General features: G+C 45.7%; 1 protein-coding gene across 1 annotated transcript in view; it reads left to right on the top strand.

Annotated features, from left to right (window-relative positions):
* Window positions 1-19147, top strand: part of LOC137359413 (histone H2A-like) — a 104003-nt gene extending 84856 nt beyond the window's left edge. The window contains exon 2 of the mRNA XM_068025395.1: window positions 19079-19147. Within this exon, the coding sequence (XP_067881496.1) occupies window positions 19079-19147 (69 nt within the window). The remainder of the gene's footprint in view (window positions 1-19078) is intronic.
* Window positions 19148-23959: the final 4812 nt, after the last annotated feature.

The following is a 23959-nucleotide window of genomic DNA, read 5'->3' as shown; positions in this document are numbered from 1 at the left end:
CATGGCAGATGCAGTATAACTTGGATAAATGTGAGGTTATTCACTTCGGTTGTAAAAACAGAAAGGCAGATTATTATCTGAATGGTGACAGATTGGGAAAGGGGGAGGTGCAAAGAGACCTGGGTGTCCTTGTGCACCAGTCGCTGAAAGCAAATATTCAGGTGCAGCAAGCAGTTAGGAAGGCAAATGGTATGTTGGCCTTCATTGCAAGCGGATTTGAGTACAGGAGCAAGGAAGTCTTACTACAGTTATACAGGGCTTTGGTGAGAGCACATCTGGAGTATTGTGTGCAGTTTTGGTCTCCTTATCTGAGGAAGGATGTTCTTACCATGGAGGGAGTGCAAAGAAGATTTACCAGGCTGATTCCTGGGATGGCAGGATTGACGTATGAGGAGAGATTGGGTTGACTAGGCCTATATTCACTAGAGTTTAGAACAATGAGAGGGAATCTCATAGAAACCTATAAAATTCTAACAGCACTAGTCAGGCTATATGCAGGGAGGATGTTCCTGATGGCTGGGGAGTCCAGAATCAGGGGTCACGGTCTCAGGATATGGGTATGCCATTTAGAACCGAGATGAGGAGAAATTTCTTCACTCAGAGGGTGATGAACTTGTGGAAATCTCTACAAAGAAAATTACAGCACAGGAACAGGCCCTTCGGCCCTCCAAGCCTGCGCCGATCCAGATCCTCTATCTAAACATGTCGCCTATTTTCTAAGGGTCTGTATCTCTTTGCTACCTGCCCATTCATGTATCTGTCTCGATACATCTTAAAAGACGCTATCGTGTCCACGTCTACCACCTCCGCTGGCAACGTGTTCGAGGCACCCACCACCCTCTGCGTAAAGAACTTTCCACGCATATCCCCCCCGAAACTTTTCCCCTCTCACTTTGAACTCATGACCCCTAATAATTGAATCCCCCACTCTGGGAAAAAGCTTCTTGCTATCCATCCTGTCTATACCTCTCATGATTTTGTACTGCAGAAGGCAGTGGAGGCCAAGTCATTAAATATATTCAAGAAGGAGATAGATATATTTCTTAATACAAAAGGGATCAAGGGATATGGGGAGAAAGCGGGAAGAGGGTACTGAATTATATGATCAGACTTGATCATTTTTGAATGGCAGAGCAGGGCCGAATGGCCTACTCCTGCTCCAATTTTTCTATGTTTTCTGCGATGACTGACTTAATCATTGGTTCCAGCATCTTCTCAATGGCAGACATTAGGCTAACAGGCCTATCGTTGCCTGCTTTCTCTTTGCTGCTTTCTTGAACAGGGACATTACATTTGCAGTTTAATATCCACTGGAACTGTTGCAGGATCTAGGGAATTTAAGATGATTACAACCAATGCATCCACTATCTATGCAGACACTTCTTTTAAACCTTAGAATGTAGGCCATCAGATCCAGGGGACTTGTCAACCTTTAGTCCCATTAGTTTTCCAAAAACATGTTTTTCTCGCGATGGTGATGTTTTAAGTTCCCCCCTCCTTACTCCCCTTGATTTTCTACTATTCTTGGGATGTTTTTTGTGTCTACTTCTGTGAAGACAGATGAAAAATTCTTGTTCAGAGTATCTGCCATTTCCTTGTTTCTCTTGGATCAATCGTTCAACGGAAACCGACAGCTGCTGTTTAAAATGTTTCCTTGACACTACTCACCTGGCGCCAGCAATAGGTGTTGTTTGCATAACTGTCCCCATCCCTACTGTCTGGCTCTGTTCCCTCTATTCACTGCTCAATAACAACACAGTGTGAAACTGGAGCTAAACCATGAACATGCATTACAGGTTTGAGGAGAGAAAACAACAATGATTTTCAACAGCAGCTTCTTCCTGCTCTGTCTCCGTTACCTTGTCCACAAACGGCCTGAGAAAGGCTTCTCCTTCCGCGCTCACTCCAAGTTCCTGCTCCACTCCGCCTCTTACAAACAGCCCCCAACTCCCCCTGAACTTGCTCCGTCGTCAATGCTGATCTCTGAGCCCCTCTGCGGACAGGCTCTCAAAGCAATGTGCTGCTGGAAGGAGACTGCTGTTTACTCACTTACCCCAGGGCTCTAAGTCTCCATTCCCGTCTGTTTCAAACAAACTTCTTCCGCTCACTAATTAAATGACGCAGAAGGACACGGCTGGAGGAGGCGCATCGCGCATGCGCTTATTTCCCCACTCATTTACAAAAAAATAAATTGGAATAAAAGCAAAATACTGCGGATGCTGGAAATCTGAAATAAAAACAAGAAATGCTGGAACCACTCAGCAGGTCTGGCAGTATCTGTGAAAAGTGAAGCAGAGTTAACGTTTCGGGTCAGTGACCCTTCATCGGAACTGACAAAAATAAACTGGAACTTTCCCCAGTTCAGTTTTCTCCGAGTTTGAGCAAAGGAACTGGGGCTGTGGGGAAAGGTCAGAGAACGTTTCAAGCTGGGGGATTCCCCCTTTCTGAAGCTCAGTTTGAGATCATTCCCTGCAGTGTGTTTGCTCTTCATTCACCCGTCTTCTCAAAGCAATCCTCCGAGGGAGTCGCTGTGTTTGCTGCGATCGCGCAGGAGTTAATATCTGACAGTAACAGTCCCAGATTAATGTCATCACATTGAAACTGTCCCTCACTGACAGTCATATCGAACGGTGTGAGCTGAGATATTACAGAGATCAACAGGGCCAAGAGCGTTAAATTTGGAACATTGTTCACCTCACTCTCTAACTGTTACCCAGAGTCTAGGAATAATAATGTGTCTGTTTCTGATACAATATCAATTAGAGATGAGACTGCACCGTCTGTCTCCCACGGATCTTTCAAGATAAAATGAGGCTTCCAGGTCAGCCTGCAACTGCTGATGGGGATCTCTCTCTCTCTCTCACTTATTCACTTTCAGCTCTGTCTCGAGTGCTCTATAAAAACGTGGGAGCCAGTTATTGGGTGTGATATGGACACACGAATAGAAAATGCACTATTGACACTCCCTCTCTAATGCTGTACATATGTTTGGGATACCATTATTTAGGATGATATGTATGCACTTTATTGTGTTACTAATACTGTCTCTGATGATACATAAGAATGTGTAATACAGTGTGATATAACACACTGTTACGAATGGTCGGACTGATTCTCTCTCTCTCTCTGTGGTGCTGTATATGAAATGGGGATAATGTTAGTGAGCATCATAGAATCATAGAATCATAGAAGGTTTAAGGCAGAGAAAGAGACCACTTGGCCCATCATCGGATGCGGCAGCCGAAAAACAGTGAGCGTAAAGGAATGGCAGGGGGCTTCAATCTCGAGAGTGCACCTCCTGTGCTATGTGGGAGTTCCTGGTTGCTTCCCGTGTCCTGGAGAACCATTTAGCGGTCATCACCTCGTAGCAGATGTAATGTACAACAATACTCCGCTCTCGTTGATTGACGTCTATGCCCCGGTTCAATGCAGCGAGCGGCTCTCCGTCTTCCAGCATCTCCCACTGCTGCTGGCGACGTCCAGGCCGGTCATCCTAGGCAGTGACTTCAACGGCATCAACGATGCACCTGGATGATCCGGCAGAGACGACAGCAAACTGGATGCTATGTCCAGATTCTTAATAGAAACAGTAAAAGATGCCAAACTGCATGACGTCTTCAGCAAACCTGCAGACAGAGCGCAGCATAGATACACATGGTCAAGAACGGACGGGTCTGCCCATTCCAGGATTGACTTCCTATTTGTGTCCCGTGTTTTCACGGTCAGATCCACCGACGTCAAGCCGGTGTTCTTCTCCAAGCATTGCCTTTTACTGGCTGACTTTCACTTCCAGGATGACCAGCGGGTTGGCAGCGGGATATGGAAGCTCAATGCAACACTGCTAACCCCAGAGAATGTTGAGGAACTCAAAAGGGATTACAAAGGTTGGAGGACTGTGAAACCCCACCTTTGAGTCTCCAGTTCAGTGGTGGGAAGCGATCAAGGAGAACATCAAGAGGTTCTTTATCTTCAAAGGGATCAGAGGGCGAGAGAGAGAGACAGATGGAAATGTCACGACTCCAGAAAAGTATGCAAAATCTGCTCTGGCTTCAGTCGATGGGGGTCAAGGTCAAGGAGGACCTTCATGAGGTGAAGAGCCAGCAGGCCTCGCACTTTGCGACAGAGGCCTCCAAGATAATCTTCCAGTCCAGAGTCCGCTCCATTGAGCAGGATGAGATGTGCTCGTGTTACTTCTTCCAAAAGGTACACAGAGAGAGCTCTGTTATCAGCAGTCTGAAGGAAGAGGATGGCTCGGTAACGTCTTCGCAGTCCGACATACTAAGGATCAGCAAATCCTTTTATGCTGGGCTGTATGACGCGAAGCCCACAGACAGCAGAGCCTCCCAGTCCTTCCTGTCATCTATCACAGAGGTCTTAGCTGACAGCAGGAGGGAGAGACTGGACAAACCGCTAATTCTGGAAGAGCTGACAAAGGCCGTCAAATCCTTCGAGATAAGTAAAACTCCTGGAAGCGACGGCTTACCGGTTGAGATGTATTTGGTCCTGTGGGACTGGGTCGGCCCAGACCTGCTGGAAGCATACGACAGTATGCTCCTAGCCGGCAGCATGTCAGAATCCATGAGGAAAGGCATCATCACCCTCATCAACAAGGGGAAGGGGGAGAGGGCAGAAATCAGAAATTGGCGGCCCATCTCACTGCTTAATGTAGACTACAAGATACTGTCAAAAGTCATAGCCAGTCGAGTCAAGTCTGCTCTGGAGTTGGTGATCCACCCAGATCAGACCTGTACTTTACCCACTCAGGGACACGATCACCCACATACGGGACAGGAGGGTGGACACCTGCCTCATCAGCCTGGACCAGGAGAAGGCTTTTGACAGGATATTACGCACCTACATGATGGACGTACTTTCGAAAATGGGGTTTGGGGAGGGAATCTGCAATTGGATCAAACTGCTCTCCACAAACATCAGTAGCACAGTCTCAATCAATGGGTGGGAATCAGAAAGTTTCCCGATCCAATCTGGAGTCAGACAGGGTTGTCCTCTCTCCCCTGTCTTGTTTATTTGCTGTATTGAACCCTTTGCTGAGTCTATTAGGAAGGATGCGAGCATAAGAGGGGTGACAATCCCAGACAGTGGAGGCACTCAGGTGAAAACCTCCCTGCACATGGATGACGTCGCGGCCTTCTGCTCGAACCCGCTGTCTGTGCGCAGACAGATGAGCATCTGCGACCAGTTCGCACTGGCCTTGGGATCCAACGTTAACCACGCAAGAGAGAGGCCATGTTCTTTGGGAACTGGGCTGACCGATCCTTTGTCCCCTTCACCGTCAGGTCAGACTACCTGAAGGTGCTGGGGATATGGTTCTGAAGGGCCACGGCATGCACCAAAACCTGGAAGGAGCGAGTCGCCAGGGTACAACACAAGCTGAGCATGTGGGAGCAGCAACTCTCTCCATTTTGGGTAAGAACCTGGCGCAAACGTTGTTGCTGGAAGTGGCACAGGTCTGGCCCATACCCCATTCCTGCGCTGTGGCGATCACCCGAGTCATTTTCCGCTTCATCTCTGGATCCAAAATGGACCGGGTCCAAAGGGACACGATGTTCAAACATCTGGATAAGGGCGGGCATAATGTACCCAATATCACCCTCATCCTGATGACTACCTTCGTGTGCGGCTGCATCAAGCTGTGTGCAGATCCCCAATACGCCAACACCAAGTGTCACTATGTGCTGAGATTCTCTCTGTCCCCAGTGTTGAGAAGGAAGGGCCTGGTCTCATTGCCGTGGAACGCTCCATCTAGTTGGACTGTGCCGTACCACCAATCCTTCGTGGAACAGTTTCTGCGGAAAACACCTTTGACCACCAATCCATCAGGCAGTGGTCTGCACGGAATGTCCGCAAGGCCCTACGAGAAAAGGAGATGGTGGATCCTGTCGGATGGTTACCCGAGCAGACCGCCAAATCATTTGGCGGAATGCCTCATCACCAGAACTTTCAAACAAGCACCAAGGTGTAGCTTGGCTGGTGGTGAGAAGAGCCCCCCCCGTCAGATCCTTTCTGCAAGCCCGAAGTCTCACCCCCTCCGCACAATGCCCTCGAAGTGGCTGTGGTGGGGATGACATGGTTGCCCAGCTTCTTCTGGAATGTGTCTGTGCAAAGCAGGTGTGGAAAGAGATGCATTGGTTTTTGTCGAGGTTCATCCCAAGCAGCTCTGTAACACAGGGGTCTGTGCTCTGCGGGCTGTTCCCAGGGACACACACCGAGATAACCACAACTGCTGCTGGAGGACTATCAATTCGGTGAAAGACACTCTTTGGTCTGCCCAAAACTTGGTAGTCTTCCAGCGCAAAGAGTTGTCCACGACCGAATGTTGCAGACTGGCACACTCCAAGGTCCAGGACTACGTGTTGAGGGACGCACTAAAGCTTGGGGCAGCCGCAGCAAAGGCTCAATGGGGAAAGACCACCATGTAAGCTCCCCCCACCAAGCTGAACTGAGGGGCTGGATCCATGGAAAACCCCTCAAACTGGAGCAGGAAAATTTTCATTTGCCATAAAATGTACATGGCATGAAAAATGAAATGGAAGGGTTGTGAGGCAACTCACTCCTGTATTGAAGGAAACTGACCTCCTTTGCACTGTTAGTATTTTTTGACTTGGTGCTGTTTGGAACTGTTTTGTAATGTATTTTTTACAGATCTTTATGAATAAAGTATATTTTGGAAATAAAAAAAACATTTGTGCAAGTCAGCGTTGTCAATTGCGGCTGCTTGAGCTCTGTGTTTGGACCTTGAGCAGCAGCTGGAGACACTGCTGTGCATTCATGAGGAGAGTTACATGGAAAGCATGTTCATCGATGTGGTCACCCCACAGCTTAAGAGTACGCAGGGAGAGAGGGAATGGGTGACCACAATGCAGTCAAAAAGAATCAGGCAGGAAGTGCAGGACACCCCGAGTGCATCTCACTCTCCAACAGGTATTCAGTTCTGAATACGGAGGACAGTGATGCTTCACCAGGGGAGTGCAGCCAGATCCAAGTCCATGGCACCATGGGTGACTCAGCTGCAAAGGTGGGTACAGGGAAGATTGGAAAAGCCATAGTGATAGATGATTCAATAGTGAAGGGAACAATCAGCTGTTTCTGTGGCCACAGACGTGAATCCAGGAATGGTGTGTTGCCTGCCTGGTGCCAGGGTCAAGGATGTCATTGAGCAGTTACAGAGCATCCTGAAGGGTGAGGGTGAACAGCCAGCATTTGTGGTCCACATCGGAACCAACAACATCGGTAGAAATAAGGATGTTGTCCTGCAGTCAGAATTTATGAAGCTTGGTAAGAAATTAGCAAACAGGGCATCAAAAGTAGTAATCTCCGGATTATTCCCAGTGCCACGCGCAAGTGAGTACAGGAATAAAAGGATAAGACAGATGAACGTGTGTCTGGAAAGATGGTGCAGGAGGGAGGGCTTTAGATTCTTGGGACAGGTCGCATGGATTGCTGTTGAACAGAGCCTGGACAGAGTTCCTTGCGGGACATTTTGCTGGTGCTGTTGGCGAGGGTTTAAACTCATTTAGCAGGGGGATGGGAACCGGAAGGTAGAGTCAGATGGGACAAAATCAGAAATGAAAATGGAAGGCAGAAAATTAATGGATGAGTCTGGAAGAAAGAGGAAACAAAGGTTAGAAAATTTAAAAAGAGTTTGGCAGTGCTCAAGCATATCTATTTCAATGCAAGGAGTATAGAAAATAAAGCAGATGAGCTGAGGGCACAAATAGACATGTGGCAGTATGATATCACAGCTATTACAGAAACATGGCTTAAGGAGGGACAGGAATAGCAGCTCAACATTCCTGGTTACAGGGTTTTCAGATGTGATAGGGAGGGGGATAAGAAAGGAGGGGGGGTGGCAGTTTTGCTCAAAGTAACTATTACAGCTGTGAAGACGGATGATATGTTGGAAGGTTTATCAAATGAGGCCGTATAGATTGAGCTGAGGAACAAAAAGGGGGCAATCACACTGCTGAGAGTGTGCTATCGACCCCCAAACAGGTGATAGAAGAGCAGATATGTAGGCAAATCTCTGAGAAGTGCAAGAACAATAGAGCAGTAATAGTAGGGGATTTTAACCACCCCAACATGAACTGGGATACTTTTAGTGTGAAAGAAATTGAGGGAGCAGAATTCTTGAGGTGCATTCAGGAGAACCTTTTTAGCCAATATGTAGCATGTCCAACAAGAGAGGGTGCAGTTTTCGATGTAGTTTTAGCAAATGAAGATAGGCAGGTGGAAGGAGTGGCAGTGGGAGAGCATTTTGGTGGTAGTGATCATAATTCAGTCAGTTTTAATATAATTATGTAAAGGACAAGGATAGAACAGGAGTTAAAGTTCTCAGTTGGGGCAAGGACAACTTTACTAAGCTGAGGAGTGAGTTAGCAAAAGTGGACTGGAAACAGCTACTTGAACGTAAATCAATGTCAGAGCAGTGGGAAGCACTCAAAGGGGAGATTCCAGGGGTTCAGAGTCAATATGTTCCCACAAAGAAAAAGGGTGGGAAGGCCAAATCTCGAGCCCCATGGATTTTATAAGGTAGTATTATAAGGCAGTAACGGAAAGCTTATGCCCGACTCAGAGAACTCAATACCACTGAAAGCCGAGAGGTGTATCGAATGTGGAGGGGGGAAATCAACATTGAAATTAGGAAAGCTAAGAGAGGGCATGAAAGAATATTGGCAATCAAAATCAAGGTTCGCACAAAGATGTTTTATCAATACATTAACAGAAAAAGGATAACTTTGGAAAGAGTAGGGCCCATAAAAGATCATGAAGGTAAACTATGTGCAGGGGCAGAAGATGTTTTCACTGTTCTTAATAAATATTTTGCATCTGTCTTCACAAAAGAGGGGGATGATGCAGATATTGGAGTTAAGGAAGAAGGGGATGAAGTATTGGATGTGATCAAAAGAGGGAGAGAGGACATATTAGTGACAGGACATACAAATAGCATATTTGTCAGTTGATAAATCACTAAGGATGGATGAAATGTACCCCACGCTGTTAAAAGAAGCAAGAGAGGAAACAGCGGAAGGTTTGACCATCGTTTTCCAGACCTCACTGGATACAGGTGTGATGCTGGAGGATTGGAAGACTGCGAACATTGTACCTCTGTTTAAAAAGGGAGTGAGGGATAGACCGAATAATTACAGGACAGTCAGTCTAACCTCAGTAGTGGGCAAATTATTGGAATCTATTCTGAGTGACAGGATAAAATGTCACTTTGAAAGGCACAGATTAATCAAGGATAGTCAGCATGGATTTGTTAAGGGAAGATCTTGTCTGCCCAACTTGATTGAAATTTTGAAGAATTAACAAGGAAAATAGATGAGGGTAGTGCAGTTGATGTAGTCTACATGGATGTAAATGTAGGGGGCATGATCAAGAAGTTTGCAGATGACACAAAGATTGGCTGTGTGATAAATAGCAAGGAGGATAGCTGTAGGCTGCAGAAAGATCTTCATGGTCTGGTCAGATGCACAGAAAAATGACAAATGGAATTCAATCCAGAGAAGTGTGAGGTGATGCATTTGGGGAGGTCAAACAAGGCAAAGGAATACACGATTAAGAGGAAAATGTTGAGAGGTGTAGAGAAAGTGAGGTACCTTGGAGTAAATGTCCACAGATCCCTGAAGGGAGCAGGACAGGTCGATAAGGTGGTAAGAAGGCATATGGAATTCTTTCCTTTATTAGCCAAGGTATAGAATATATGAGCAGGGAGGTTATGCTGGAACTGTATAAATCATTAGTCAGGCCACAACTTGAGTACTGTGTGCAGTTCTGATCACCTCATTACAGAAAGGATGTAATTGCACTAGAGAGGGTACAGAGGAGATTTACGAGGATGTTGCCGGGACCGGAAAAATGCAGCTTTGAGGAAAGATTGGATAGGCTGGGGCTATTCTCCTTGGCACAGAGAAGGCTGAGGGGAGATCTGACTGGCATGTACAAAATTTGTGGAGTCTGGATAGAATTGAAGTGAAGGGCCTGTTTACCTTAGCAAAGAGATCAGTGACTAGGGGAATAGATTCAAAGTGATTGGCAGAAAGATCACAGGGGAGATGAGGAAAAGACTTTTTAGCCAGAGGGTGAAGGGGGTCTGGTGGAATTGATACTGTATTTTAGTTTGATATTGCATCACTTTTTAGAATGGTATGTAATGTTGATATCAATCTACATTGATGGAATTGATTCTGTCTCTTTCAATTTCACAGTGTGGGCGATGTCTGAACTGGTATCTAATTTGTGTCTCAGCTTACAATATCTTTCAGCACCTTTGAAACATTCACTGCAATGAATGTTGTACTTGTATGTAACTTGTATCTCAGGGTACACTATGGGGATGTTTAAACATCCTTTATAATGAATGGGTGTGAGCTTTGGGTATGATATTTAATTTAAATCTCAGGGTACATCACTAGGTTAGATTCTGTGCCATTCAATCAGTAGCGTGTGCCAATTCTATCTGATATTTAATTGCTAGCTCAGTCTGCATTATATTTGACAGGCAGAGAGATCTGGGCGTACAGGTCCACAGGTCACTGAAAGTGGCAACGCAGGTGGATTAGGTAGTCAAGAACGCATATGGCATGCTTTCCTTCATCGGTCGGGGCATAGAGTATAAAAATAGGCAAGTCATGCTGCAGCTGCACAGAACTTTAGTTCGGCCACACTGAGAATATTGCATGCAATTCTGGTCGCGACACAACCATTCGGACGTGGAGGCTTTGGAGAGGGTACAGAAGAGGTTTACCAGGATGTTGCCTGGTCTGGAGGGCATTAGCTATTAGGAGAGGTTGGATAAACCCGGATTGTTTTCACTGGAACGACGGAGGTGGAGGGGTGACATGATAGAGGTTGACAAAGTTATGAGCGGCATGGACAGAGTGGATAGTCAGAATCTTTCTCCCTGGGTGGAAGAGTCAGTTACTAGGGGACATAGGTTTAAGGTGCGAGGGGCAAAGTTTAGAGGGATGTGCAAGGCAAGTTCTTTACACAGAGGGTGGTGAGTGCCTGGAACTTGCAGCCGGGGGAAGTGGTGGAAGCAGGTACGATAGCGACGTTTAAGAGGCATCTTCACAAATACATGAATAGGATGGGAATAGAGGGATACGGAACCCGGAAGTGCAGAAGGTTTTAGTTTAGGCAGGCATCAAGATCGGCGCAGGCTTGGAGGGCCGAATGGCCTGTTCCTGTGCTGTACTGTTCTTTGTTCTTTGTTAGATTGACACATTGCATTTCAATCTGCTGGTGGGTGTGATTTTGACGTGGGATTGAAGTATCTGACTGTCAGTGGGACTCAATCGGGGTGAAATGGAAAAAACTTCTTTCTCTCCTGCTTTGTTTGGTTGTTGGATTGAAAATGTGTCTCTGGAACTTGGGATCAATGTGAGCCTGACTACTTCTGCAGTCTGAGACCAGGGAACTGATGAACTATCTCTTCCTCTGCACTCTGAGTGATAATGTAACTACTGTGTGTGAGAGGAGTTGGCTGCACTGTTCCTTGTGCCTCGAGTGCAGCAACCATCACATTCATCACAATATCTTCAAGTATTTGCCTGTATGAAGAAAAAAATATATCTGATAACTCAAGAACAGATGCGGTGCATAACATCAAAGAGGTCAATTTAATTTCTCAATCAATAATCATTAAGAACATCCACAAATGAAAACCGGTGTCATTATCTGCCTCCACTGAAGTACTGAAGCTCCCAGCTCCTGCATCGCAAGTGTTCTGGGCAGATCCATCCAGACAAAACACAGCGCTGGGATCGTCCCAACTGCTCTCTGCTCGACATATTTTCCAGCCATCCTGCTTCACATGCAAAATTTTTTTTTAAATGAAGCCCGATATGCATATCCCTCGATTCCTTTCTCCACATGCAATTGTTCATTTGTTCCACCTCCCCTTCAGTGCTTCGATACTATTCACCCCAACCTCTCCCTGTGATAACAAATTCCAGATTCAAACCATTCACTGCGTAAATACATTTTTCATGAATTCCTCATTGGTTTTATGAATGACGATTTTATATTTTGGCTCTTGTTTCAGATGCCACCACAAGTGGAAGCATGTCTCCATGTACTCGATAAAAGCCCTTCACTATTTCCTCACTTTTTTCATTTGTTTGTGGAATGTAGGCATCACTGGCTATGCTAGCATTTATTGTCCAATCCAAATTGCCCTTGACAAAGTGGTGGTGAGCTGCCTTCTTGAGCCGCTGCAGTTCTTGAGATCATGACAGTGCTGTTTGGAAGGGAGTTCCAGGATTTTTACCCAGCGACAATGAAGGAAAGGCGATATAGTTCCAAGTCAGGGTGATCTGTGGCTTGGAGGGGAATTTGCAAGTGCTAGTGTTCCCTTGCAACTGCTGCCCTTGTCCTTCTCAGTCGTAGAAGTTCCAGGTTTGGAAGGTACTGTCAAAGGAGCTTTTGTGTGTTGCTGCAGTGCAACTTCTAGATGGTACGCACTGCTGCCACTGTGCATCAGTGGTGAATGGGGTGATTGTTGAAGGTGGTGCTTGGGGGCAATCAAGCAGGCTACTTGAGTGTTGTTGGAGCTGCACTCATCCAGGCAAGTGGAGAGTATTCCATCATACTCCTGACTTGTGTCTTGTGAATGGTGGATAGGTTTGGGGAGACAGGAGGTAAGTTACTCACCACAGAGTTCCTAGCCTCTGACCTGCTCTTGTTGCCACGGCATTTATGTGGCTGGTCCAGTTCAGTTTATGGTCAATGGTAACCCCCTCCCCCCACGACCCACCCCCCCCCCGCCCCCCGCCCCCAAATGTTGATGGTGGGGGATTCAGTTATGGTAATGCCACTGAACATCAAGAGGAGATGATTTGATTCTCTCTTGTTTGAGATGGTCATTGCCTGGCACTTATCTGACGCGAATGTTACTTGCCACTTATCAGCCCAAGCCTGGATGTTGTCCAGGTCTTGCTGCATCTGGGCACGGGCTGCTTCAGTAGCTGAGGAGTCATGAATGGTGCTGAACATTGCGCAATCATCAGTGAACATCCCCACTTTCGGCCTTGTGATGGAGGGAAGGTCATTGATGAAGCAGCTGAAGATGGTTGGGCCTAGAACACGAGCCTAAGGAATTCCAGCTGTAATGTTCTGAGACTGAGATGATTGACCTGAACAACCACAGCCATCTTCCTTAGTGCTAGGTATGACTGCAAACAGCAGAGAGTTTTGCCATGATTCCCATTTACACTAGTTTTGCTAGGGCTCCTTGGTGCCATTAATGGTCAAAGGTTGCCTTGATGTCAAGTGCAGTCACTCTCACCTCACAATGCAATGTTTCTTTAACTCTAAAATAAAAGCAAAATTCTGCAGATTCTGGAAATATGAAATTTAAAAAAACAAAAATGCTCAAAATACTCAACAGTTCAGGCAGCATATGTGGAGAGAGAAACAGAATTAACATTTCAGGTCTGTGTCCTTTCATCTTACAATATGTTTTATGTCCTGGTATGCAATGGTCAGGTTCATTCAGTTTGCAGTAATGGAATTAATACTGTGTCTTCCACTCTGACTATTTGTGAGATTTGTGGAGTGATGTGTAACATGTAGCTCAGTCTGCAGTCTGGGTACATTATTGAGATTAATTCTGTATTTTACAATCAGGTACTGTTTGTCTGTTCCATCTGACATTGAATTTGTAGTTCAGGCTGCTCTCTTGTGAGAGTGACACAGTGCCTTGCAATCTGATAGTGGGTGTGATTTTGGACTGGGATTGATGTATCTACCTGTCAGTGGGACTGAGTTGTGGTGAAATGGAAACAAGTTCAATCTTTCCTGCTCTGTGTGACTGTTGCATTGACTGTTGGTCTCTGGAACTTGGGATCAGTGCCGGTCTGACTACTTCTGCTGGTGGCGATTGTGGAACTGATGTCTCTGCTCTCTGTGAGTGATACTGTACTTACTGTGTGTGAGGAGCTGGCTGCACTTCCTCTTGTGTCGAGGAATCATGACATTTATTCTGCTTCCATCAAGTATTTGCCTGTAGAAAGGAAATGTATTTATTATAATTCTGGAAGAGATGTGGTAGAAGATACAAAAGTGACCAAAACAATTTTTCAATTAATAATCATTATGAACAATCACAAAGGAAACCCAGCAATGCAAACAGAGTCAGTGTCTGATTCCACTGCAGTCCTGCAGCCCCCAGCAACTGCATACCAGGGGCTTTGGCCATTTTACAACAATTAAATAACATCCAGAAACAATCCACTGGGCCATGAATGGGACTGACCGACGGAACAGGGACTTTTCCACAGGTCAGATTTCCAGTTCCCGCTCCCATGGTCCAACCGTTCAAGCGAAACCAAACAGCCGCTGTTTAAAATGTGTCCTTTACACTTCTCACCTGGTACCTATAATAGATTCTCTTTGTGTAAATCTCCACATCCTGACTGTCCGCTTCTGTTTCCACACTTCACTGTCCAATCACAAGAAACTGTGGGATGAGGCTGAATCGCTCTCTTTGCGCTGGCACGGACATGATGGGCCGAATGGCCTCATTCTGTGCCGGAATTTTTCCATGTTTCTGTTTGCGGAATAGTTGCAGAAATCTGCGCCTGCGCTCCACTCCCCCAGCACTGCCTGTGAGCGGAAGAAGATGGTTTAAAACAGCCGGCAATGGAGAGATCCCGGTCCCAGTGGAAGGGAGAAAACAGCAGCCTCCTTGCAGCAGCACATCGCTTTGGGAGCGTGTCCGCAGATGGACTGAGAGATCAGCATCGAGTCCGGGGCAAGTTCAGGGGCAGGCGGGGGCTGTTTGTTTGAGGTGGAGTGGAGCAGGAACTGGTCCCGGAACATGGAGTGAGTGGGGGAAGGGAGAGGCCATTCTCGGGTTGTGTGTGGACCAGGGGATGGAGACAGAATGGGAAGAAGCTGTTACTGCAGTGCAGTCAAACAATGATAATATTTGTATGGCTGGGCTTTCTTTGTGGGCGTTTATAATTATCATGAGAGATTAAATTCATTAAAATCCTGTATCTTCTACCTCACCAGTATTTGAATTATAAACATTCTTTTGTTCAAACAGGCAAATAATTGAATGAACCAAAAAAAAATGATGTTTCCTCCACCAAGTTACATGGAAGAGTGTCACCAGCTCCTTCTCACACACAGTCCGTACATTATCACTCACAGAGTGCAGAGACACAGACAGGTCATCAGTTCCACAGTCTCAGACAGCAGAAACAGATCCAGAGACACATTTTCAATCCATCAATCAAATGGAGCAGGAGAGACGCACGTTGTTTTCATGTCACCCCAACTCAGTACCACTGACAGGTAGATACACAAATCCCAGTCCAAATTCTCACCCACTATCAAATTATCAGTGTGTCAATCCCACAAAAGAGCAACCTCAGCTACAAATTAAATGCACATAGAACTGACACATGGCTGCTGTTTCAAAGTTACAGAAATAATCTCAATGAAGTGCTCCGAGATTCAAGTTAAATGCCAGCCTAATATTTACACGGGTTTTGACTTTATTATCAGTATTAATTCCCATAATGTGTCCAGACATATACATTAGATACAAATCTCAAGTGCATAATCAGATTGCAGAGATACAAACTCAGATTCCACTTTAAAACTCATCCGGATTGTGAAACTAAAAGATACAATATAAATTTGATTCGTATAGTTTGAGCTATAAATTACGTACCAGTCCTAAAACCTCATATAGTGTCAGATGGAAGATACTGTACAATTCCAGACTGAGCTCATTTTACATGCAAGTCCAAGATTCTCACTCAGAGTTAGACTGAATGGCACTGATCAAATTGATGAGTACAGCCTGAGTTACACTTGCACATCAATCCTGTATCAGATTGCAGGATACATTATATTTCACGATTGTGTTCACAGTGACAGATACTATTTAATACTGGGCAAAACCTCAAACAGGATTTATGTATCTACCTGTCTGCTTTAAACCTACCACATCAGTGGCCTGTTGCTGTGCTGAATTTTTATGTAGAATAAATCCAGACTTGCACCAGTCCCAGTGACGGAAGGTTATATAATGAATCCCACACTCTCACAGAGTACCAGACACCAACAGATAGAGAGTGATTTTAAAACCCATGCTCGGTGCCAGATGCTGAAAGGTATAGGTTGATTACTGCACTCACTGACAGTACCTCAGCCTGAGTCATCTAAAGCAACCTAACACACAAATAGTAGATTTGAGAGATTGAGAAAGAGTCCAAAACTCAGAGTAACAGACACTGATAGACACAATCTGAAAACTGCACGCACATGGATATAGTATTGGCTAACTCACAAGAAACAGAGTGGGGATAATTGGGGAATTTTCAAATTGGCAAACTGTAACTAATGGAGTGCCACAGAGATCAGTGCTGGTGCCTCAATCTTTATGGTCTTTATTAATAACTTGCATGAAGGGACCGAGTGTAAATCCAAATTTATGGATGGTACAACGATAGGTAGGAAAGCAAGTTGTGAGAAGGACACAAAGTGTCTGCAAAGAGATATAGATAGGTTAAATCAATGGGAAAATGTTTGGAGTATAATATGGGAAAATGTGAGATTGTCTACTTTGGCAGGAAGAATAGAAAAACAGAATATTACTTGCATAGAGACAGACTGCAGAATGCTGCTGTACCAAGGGATCTGTGTTTCCAGATACATGAATTACAAAAATGTTAGCATGCAGCTATAGCAAGTAATTAGGAAGGCAACTGGAATGTTGGCATTTTTAGCGTGGGGAATGGAGTTTAAAAGTCGGGAAGATTTGCTGCAACTGTACAGGGCATTAATGACATCCCAACTAAAGTACTCCACACAGTTGTGGTCTCCTTACTTAAGGAGGGCTATACTTGCATTGGAATCAGTTCAGAGAAGGTTCACTCGGCTGATACTTGGGAAGTTGGATTGTCTTATGAGAAAAAGTTGAGCAGGTTGGGCCTATACTCACTGGAGTTTAGGAGATTGAGAGGTGATCTTATTGAAACCTATAAGATTCTCAGTGGGCTGGACAGGTAGATGCTGAGAGGATGTTTCTCCTTGTGGGGGAATGTAGAATTAGGGACCACAGTTTCAAGATAAGTGGCCTCCCATTCAAGAAGGAGATGAGGAGGAATTTCTTCGCTCAGAGGGTTGTTCATCTTTGGAATTCTGTTCTCCAGAGGACTGTGGAGGCTGGGTCATTGAATATATTCAAGGCTGTGATAGACAGATTTTTGATCTAAAAGGCAGTCAATGGTCATGGGCGCAGGCAGGAAAGTGGAGTTAAGGCCACAATCAGAACAGGCATGATCTTATTGAATGGCGGAGCAGGCTCGATGGGCCAAATGGCCATCTCCTGCTCCTATTTTGTATCTTTTTATCTTCTTGCACACACACACACTCAACCAGTGTGTGGCAGTGGATCTAGAATTAATCCCACTTTCGTACAAAATACCAGCGACTGAAAGGTACAGAATAAATCCCACAGATACATACAGTATGACTGACAGGTACAGAATGAATCCCATGCTCACACACAGCACCAGGGATTGAAAGATACATGTGATTCCCACCCTCACAGAACAATATCAGACTGAGTTACAGAATGATTTCCACATTCACACAGAGCACCACTGACTGCTAATTAATTCATCCCACGATCACACACACTACCAGAGGCCGACAGATACAGAATGTATCGCACACTTTCACAAAGTACCAGTGAGTGACAGGTTACAGAACGAATCCCGCATTCACAAACTGTAATACACAATGGCAGATCCAGTACCAATGACCAATTCAGAATGAACTCCAAATTTACACATGACACTAGAGATGGAGAGATACAAAATTAATTCCACATTCACACTCTGCGAGAGACTGATAGTTACAAAATGGATCCAGAACATGCAGACAGTGCCAGAGACTGACAGTTACAGAATGAAGTAAACACTCACATACTGTACCAGAAATGACAGAAATGGAATTGATACCACACATATACGCAATACCAGAGATGGAGCAACAGAATGAATCACACACACACAACAGGAACAGAGATAGAGTTATACAGAATGAATCTCACACTCATGTACAGTACAACAGATTAACAAGTCAATGATCAACCTCAAACACACATACATTACCAAGGGTCAGTTCAGAATGACTACAAAACTCAAATAATGTGTTAGAGGTTGAAAGATGCAGGTGAATACAAAACACACACACAAGATACTAATAGATACAGCCTGAAAACTGCACTCAAACACAGTACAAGGGACTGACAGATACTGAATGAATCCCACACTCATATTCAAAACCAGAGACTGACAGATGCAGAATGGATGTCACACTAAACTTCTTCTTCGGAACTCCCTCGGGAATGAGGATGACTTTCTTCCACTCCAGGGTTGTGGGTCCTTAGGTAACTGAATAGTCCAATTCTTGATCCACACACTCGGCCACAGGTGGGGCAGATGGTGCTTGGTGAAGTGGGTGAATGGGATTCTCCAATTTCCAAATACTCCTTCCACTGTTTGCATTTGGTTGCTTCCTGGGCATGTCGACGAATTTCAAACTGGCTGGCACCTTCGCGGATGCTTCTTCTCCATTTTGGGTGGTCTCAGGCAAGAGATGCCCATGAATCAGTGCAGATGTCACATTTTTTCAGGATGTCTTGAAGGAAATTCTTGTAATGTTTCCTCTGTCCTCCTGGTAGCTTCTTGCCCTGATGGAGTTCAAAGTAGAAAGCTTGTTTTGGGACTCTGGCGTCAGGCATGGGGATGATGTGGCCCATCCAACATAACTGACTAGCCATGATCAGTGTCTCGATACTGGGGATGTTGGCCTGAGAGAGGACACTGATATTGCAGCGCCTGTCCTGCAACTGAATTTGCAGGATCTTGCGGAATCACCACCGGTGATATCTCTCCAGGACTTTGAGATGTCTGCTGTACAGTGTCCATATTTCTGACACAAACAGGAGGGCAGGTAACACTGCAGCCATGTCAACCATGAGCTTGGTGTCTGATTTGAGTTCTTTGTCATCAAACATTCTTTTCCTCAGATGACTGAAGGCTACGCTGACACGCTAGAGGTGATGCTGCGTGTCATCGTCGATATCTGCCCTTGGTGACAGGAGGTTCCCAAGGTATGAGCAGTGATCCACATTGCCCAGTGGTTCACCGTGGATCTTGATAGTCGAGGGGCAGTGTCGGGGAGCAGGCTGGTAGAGGACCTTTGTCTTCTGGATGTTTTGCTTAAGGCCAATTATTTCATACACCTCCGTGAATGCATTGATCAGGGTTTGACGCTTGGCCTCTGAGTGTGCGCATACGCAGGCGTCGTCAGCATACTGCAGCTTGATGACAGAGGTTGGAGTGGCCTTACATCTGGACTGGAGGCAACATAGGTTAAATAGTTTCCCTCTCGTCCTGTAGAGTAGATCTACACATGCGACCGAAAGATCAGCTGATGGGCTGAAAGAACACTGGAACTGCAAAAATTAGCTGACAGCCACGACATGTGTGGATTCTTCAGCACAGTCAACAGCATTCACGGCCCATGTATCCAAGGACCTACCCCACTGAGAGCAAAAGAATGGAGTGACACTGATCAAGGACAGATAGGCAGTCTGCACTCATTGCAAGGAGCACTTTGAAGATCTCCTCAATTGTGACTCAGTCCTTGATGCGAGTGCTCTTGACCGCATTCCACAGCATGCTACCCACCGTATTGTCAGCACAATCCCAGGCTGACAGAGATTGAAAAGGCCATCTGACAGCTAAAAAACAATAAGGCCGCTGGCATAGATGGAATTCCCATCAAAATTCTAAAATCTGGCAGAGAAGCACTCTTGACACAAATACATGGTCTAATTTCCCTCATTTGGAAGGAGGAGAGCATGACAGGGATCTCTGAGACACTGTAATAGTGATCATCTTTAAAGAAGGTGACAAGACTGACTGTGGTAACTACAGAGGGGTATCCCTGCTGTCCGCCACAGGGAAGGCCATCACAAGAGTCCCTCTCAACTGCCTCCTCCCCGTGGCTGAAGAGCTCCTTCTGGAATCACAATGTGGATTCTGTCCATCAAGAAGCACAATGGACATGATCTTCCCAGCAAGACAACTCCAAGGAAATGTAGGGAGCAGCAACAACCTTTCTACCTGGTCTTCTCTGACCTGACAAAGGCCTTCGACTCTACCAACCAGGAGGGATTATGGAACGTCCTCAAATTTGGCTGCCCAGAGAAATTCATCATCATCCTCTGACGACTGCATGATGACATGCAAGCTGTAATCCTTCCAACGGACCTACCACTGACCCAATCCCAATGCAAACTGGGGTCGAGCAAGGCTGTGTCATCGCACCAATGCTCTTTTCCATCATCATTGCCGCAACACTCCACCTCATCTCCTCATACTCACAGTACCAGAGACTGACAGATACAGAATGGATGTCACACTCACAGTACCAGAGTCTGACAGATACAGAATGGATGTCACACTCACAGTACCAGAGTCTGACAGATACAGAATGGATGTCACACTCACAGTACCAGAGTCTGACAGACACAGAATGGATGTCACACTCACAGTCCTAGAGTTTGATAGATACAGAATGGATGTCACACTCACAGTACCAGAGTTTGACAGATACAGAATGGATGTCACACTCACAGTCCTAGAGTCTGACAGATACAGAATGGATGTCACACTCACAGTACCAGAGTCTGACAGATACAGAATGGATGTCACACTCACAGTCCTAGAGTTTGATAGATACAGAATGAATCCACACAGCACCGGAGACTTCTTTTCTTCTTCTTCTTCTTTGGCCTCCTTGTCTCGAGAGACAATGGGTAAGTGCCTGGAGCTAGTCAGTGGTTTGTGAAGCAGCGTCTGGAATGGCTATAAAAGGCACATTCCAGAGCGACAGACTCTTCCACAGGTGCTGCAGATAAAATTGGTTGTCAGGGCTGTTGCACAGTTGTTTCTCCCCTTGTGCTTCTGTCTTTTTTCCTGCCAACTGCTAAGTCTCTTCGGCTCACCACACTTTAGCTCCGCATTTATGGCTGTCCGCCAGCTCTGGCGATCACTGGCAACTGACTCCCACGACTTGTGATCAATGTCACAGGACTTCATGTCGTGTTTGCAAACGACTTTAAAGCAGAGACATGGATGCTCGGTGGTTCTGATACCAGTGACGAGGTTGCTGTACAATGTGTCCTTGGGGATCCTGCCATCTTCCATGCGGCTCACATGGCCAAGCCATCTCAAGCGCCGCTGGCTCCGTAGGGTGTATATGCTGGGGATGTTGACCGCCTCAAGGACTTCTGTGTTGGAGATACGGTCCTGCCACCTGATGCCAAGGATTCTCCAGAGGCAGCAAAGATGGAATGTATTGAGACGTCACTCTTGGCTGACATACGTTGTCCAGGCCTCGCTGCCGTAGTGCAAAGTACTGAGGACACAGGCTTGATATACTTGGACTTTTGTGTTCCGTGTCAGTGTGCCATTTCCCCACACTCACTTGGCCAGTCTGGACATAGCAGTGTTCTCGCAGCTACACTGTTTGGGATCTTCTTCTCCCTGCTGCTCTCACATGCGTTCAAGTCTTCAGAAGAAGGAATTTTCCTCCACACAAGATCAGATGGCAGTTTGTTCAACCTTGCCCGTCTAAGAGCGAAGAGCAAAGTACAGAAAGTCCGCATCAGGGAACTCCTCTTTGCTGACGATGCTGCATTAACATCCCACACTGAAGAGTGTCTGCAGAGACTCATTGACAGCATTGCGGCTGCCTGCAACGAATTTGGCCTAACCATCAGCCTCAAGAAAACGAACATCATGGGACAGGACATTATAAATACTCCATCCATCAATATGGGCGAACACGCTCTGGAAGTGGTTCAAGAGTTCACCTGTCCAGGCTCAACTATCACCAGTAACCTGTCTCCCGATGCAGAAGTCAACAAGCACATGGGAAAGGCTTCCACTGGTATGTCCAGACTGGCCAAGAGAGTGTGGAAAAATGGCGCACTGACACGGAACCAGAGACTGAGAGCTACCAAATTACATAAAACACTCAAACACAGTAGCAGAGAGTAAAATAAACGGAATTAATTGCACACTCACATGCAATAGCAGAGACACAACGACACAGAATCAGTCAATAAGTGTCCTCCCAACAACAGCCATGACATTTCCAGGGAGCTTGACACAGGGAGCGGCTGTTTTACTCCAAACTGGGACTGGAGAGAGTCTTTCTGAAATATACTTACAGATTGCAGTAAGGGTGTTTGTGATTGGTTGCAAATATTTATTCTGATTGGATGGCGGAAGACACCAATTGGAGAATTACAATACAAAACCGTTTTGACATCACTCCCAATCACCCAATCACAATCTTAACTTTCCCCCATCCCTCATTAGCATAGAGCTGTGGGATTGTCTATTTAATCCGCACTCGGAAGGGGTTTGGTTTATTTCTGTGTCTGCAATTGAAACTGAAGATGGTTGAGGAGAAGAAGAAAGCAGCTGCTAAGAAGGGCGCCAAGAAAACTGTGAGTAAATCGTCAGCAAAGGGAGGCAAAAGGCGGAGAAAGTCGAGGAAGGAGAGTTACTCCATCTACATCTACAAAGTGATGAAGCAGGTTCACCCCGACACCGGTATCTCTGTCGGAAGGGACAAAGGCGGTGACCAAGTACACCAGCTCCAAGTAAAACTGCACAATGGACTGAAAAACATCCCAAACACAACGGCTCTTTTAAGAGCCACCCACATTCTCTCTGAAAAAGCTACAACATCATCTCTCTGGTTTTGATTTGTTTTGTTTTTTTATACGAAGAGTCTGGAACTTTCTAATTGCCTTTCTGATCTCTTTTAACCCCATGGATTCTGGGTGATTCAGTTTCACTGTCTGTGAGATCTTTGTGTCTCTACTTAATAATGGGGCGTAAATTAATTACTGATCACTGAGCCCATGTGCGCTTTGATCTCGGACTATTCTCCGTCCTTTTTGAAACAGTCTGTAAGCGGCGGCAGAAAGTCTCATTCACAGCATTGTGGAAGCGGACACATTTCAGGTCAATCTTTGTCAAGATACCGCATCACTGATTCTAGATTGAACCTATTTGTGGGAGAAAAAAGCGGACAGAAGATTTTTACTGTCAGGGTTGAAATGAGAGACTGAGGTTTCCGCCAACAGCGGGGTTTCTAGTAAATGTACTTATTAATTATTGAGGCCGAGCTTGAACAAGGGAAACAAGTGACTGAGAACTGATCTGTCAGCTTATTGACGAAATAGTACAATATCGAAAATGAACGCGCACATGGGGTCAGTGATCAGTAATTAATTTACACGGCATTATTAAGTAGAGACACAAAGATCTCAACAGTGAAAGTGAATCACCCAGAATCCATGGGGTTAAAACAGAGATCACAAAGGCAATTAGAAAGTTCCAGACCCTTGGATAAAAAAAAACAAATTGATACTATCGGGATGATGTTGTAGCTTTTTCAGAGAGATTGTGGGTGGCTCTTAAAAGAGCCGTTGTGTTTGGGATGTTTTTCAGTTCATTGTGCAGTTTTACTTGGAGCTGGTGTACTTGGTCACCGCCTTTGTCCCTTCCGACACGGCGTGCTTGGCCAGCTCCCCGGGCAGCAGCAGGCGCACGGCAGTCTGGATCTCCCGGGAGCTGATGGTGCTGCGCTTGTTGTAGTGGGCCAGGCGGGAAGCCTCACCCGCGATGCGCTCGAAAATATCGTTCACAAACGAGTTCATGATGCTCATGGCCTTGGAGGTGATGCCGGTGTCGGGGTGAACCTGCTTCATCACTTTGTAGATGTAGATGGAGTAACTCTCCTTCCTCGACTTTCTCCGCTTCTTGCCGCCCTTTGCTGACGGTTTACTCACAGTTTTCTTGGCGCCCTTCTTAGCAGCTGC

Source organism: Heterodontus francisci, unplaced genomic scaffold (genome assembly GCF_036365525.1).
Source record: "Heterodontus francisci isolate sHetFra1 unplaced genomic scaffold, sHetFra1.hap1 HAP1_SCAFFOLD_102, whole genome shotgun sequence".
Lineage (NCBI taxonomy): Eukaryota > Metazoa > Chordata > Chondrichthyes > Heterodontiformes > Heterodontidae > Heterodontus > Heterodontus francisci.
The sequence above is the reverse complement of the archived record's forward strand: the minus strand, read 5'-3'. Positions and strand labels throughout refer to the sequence as shown.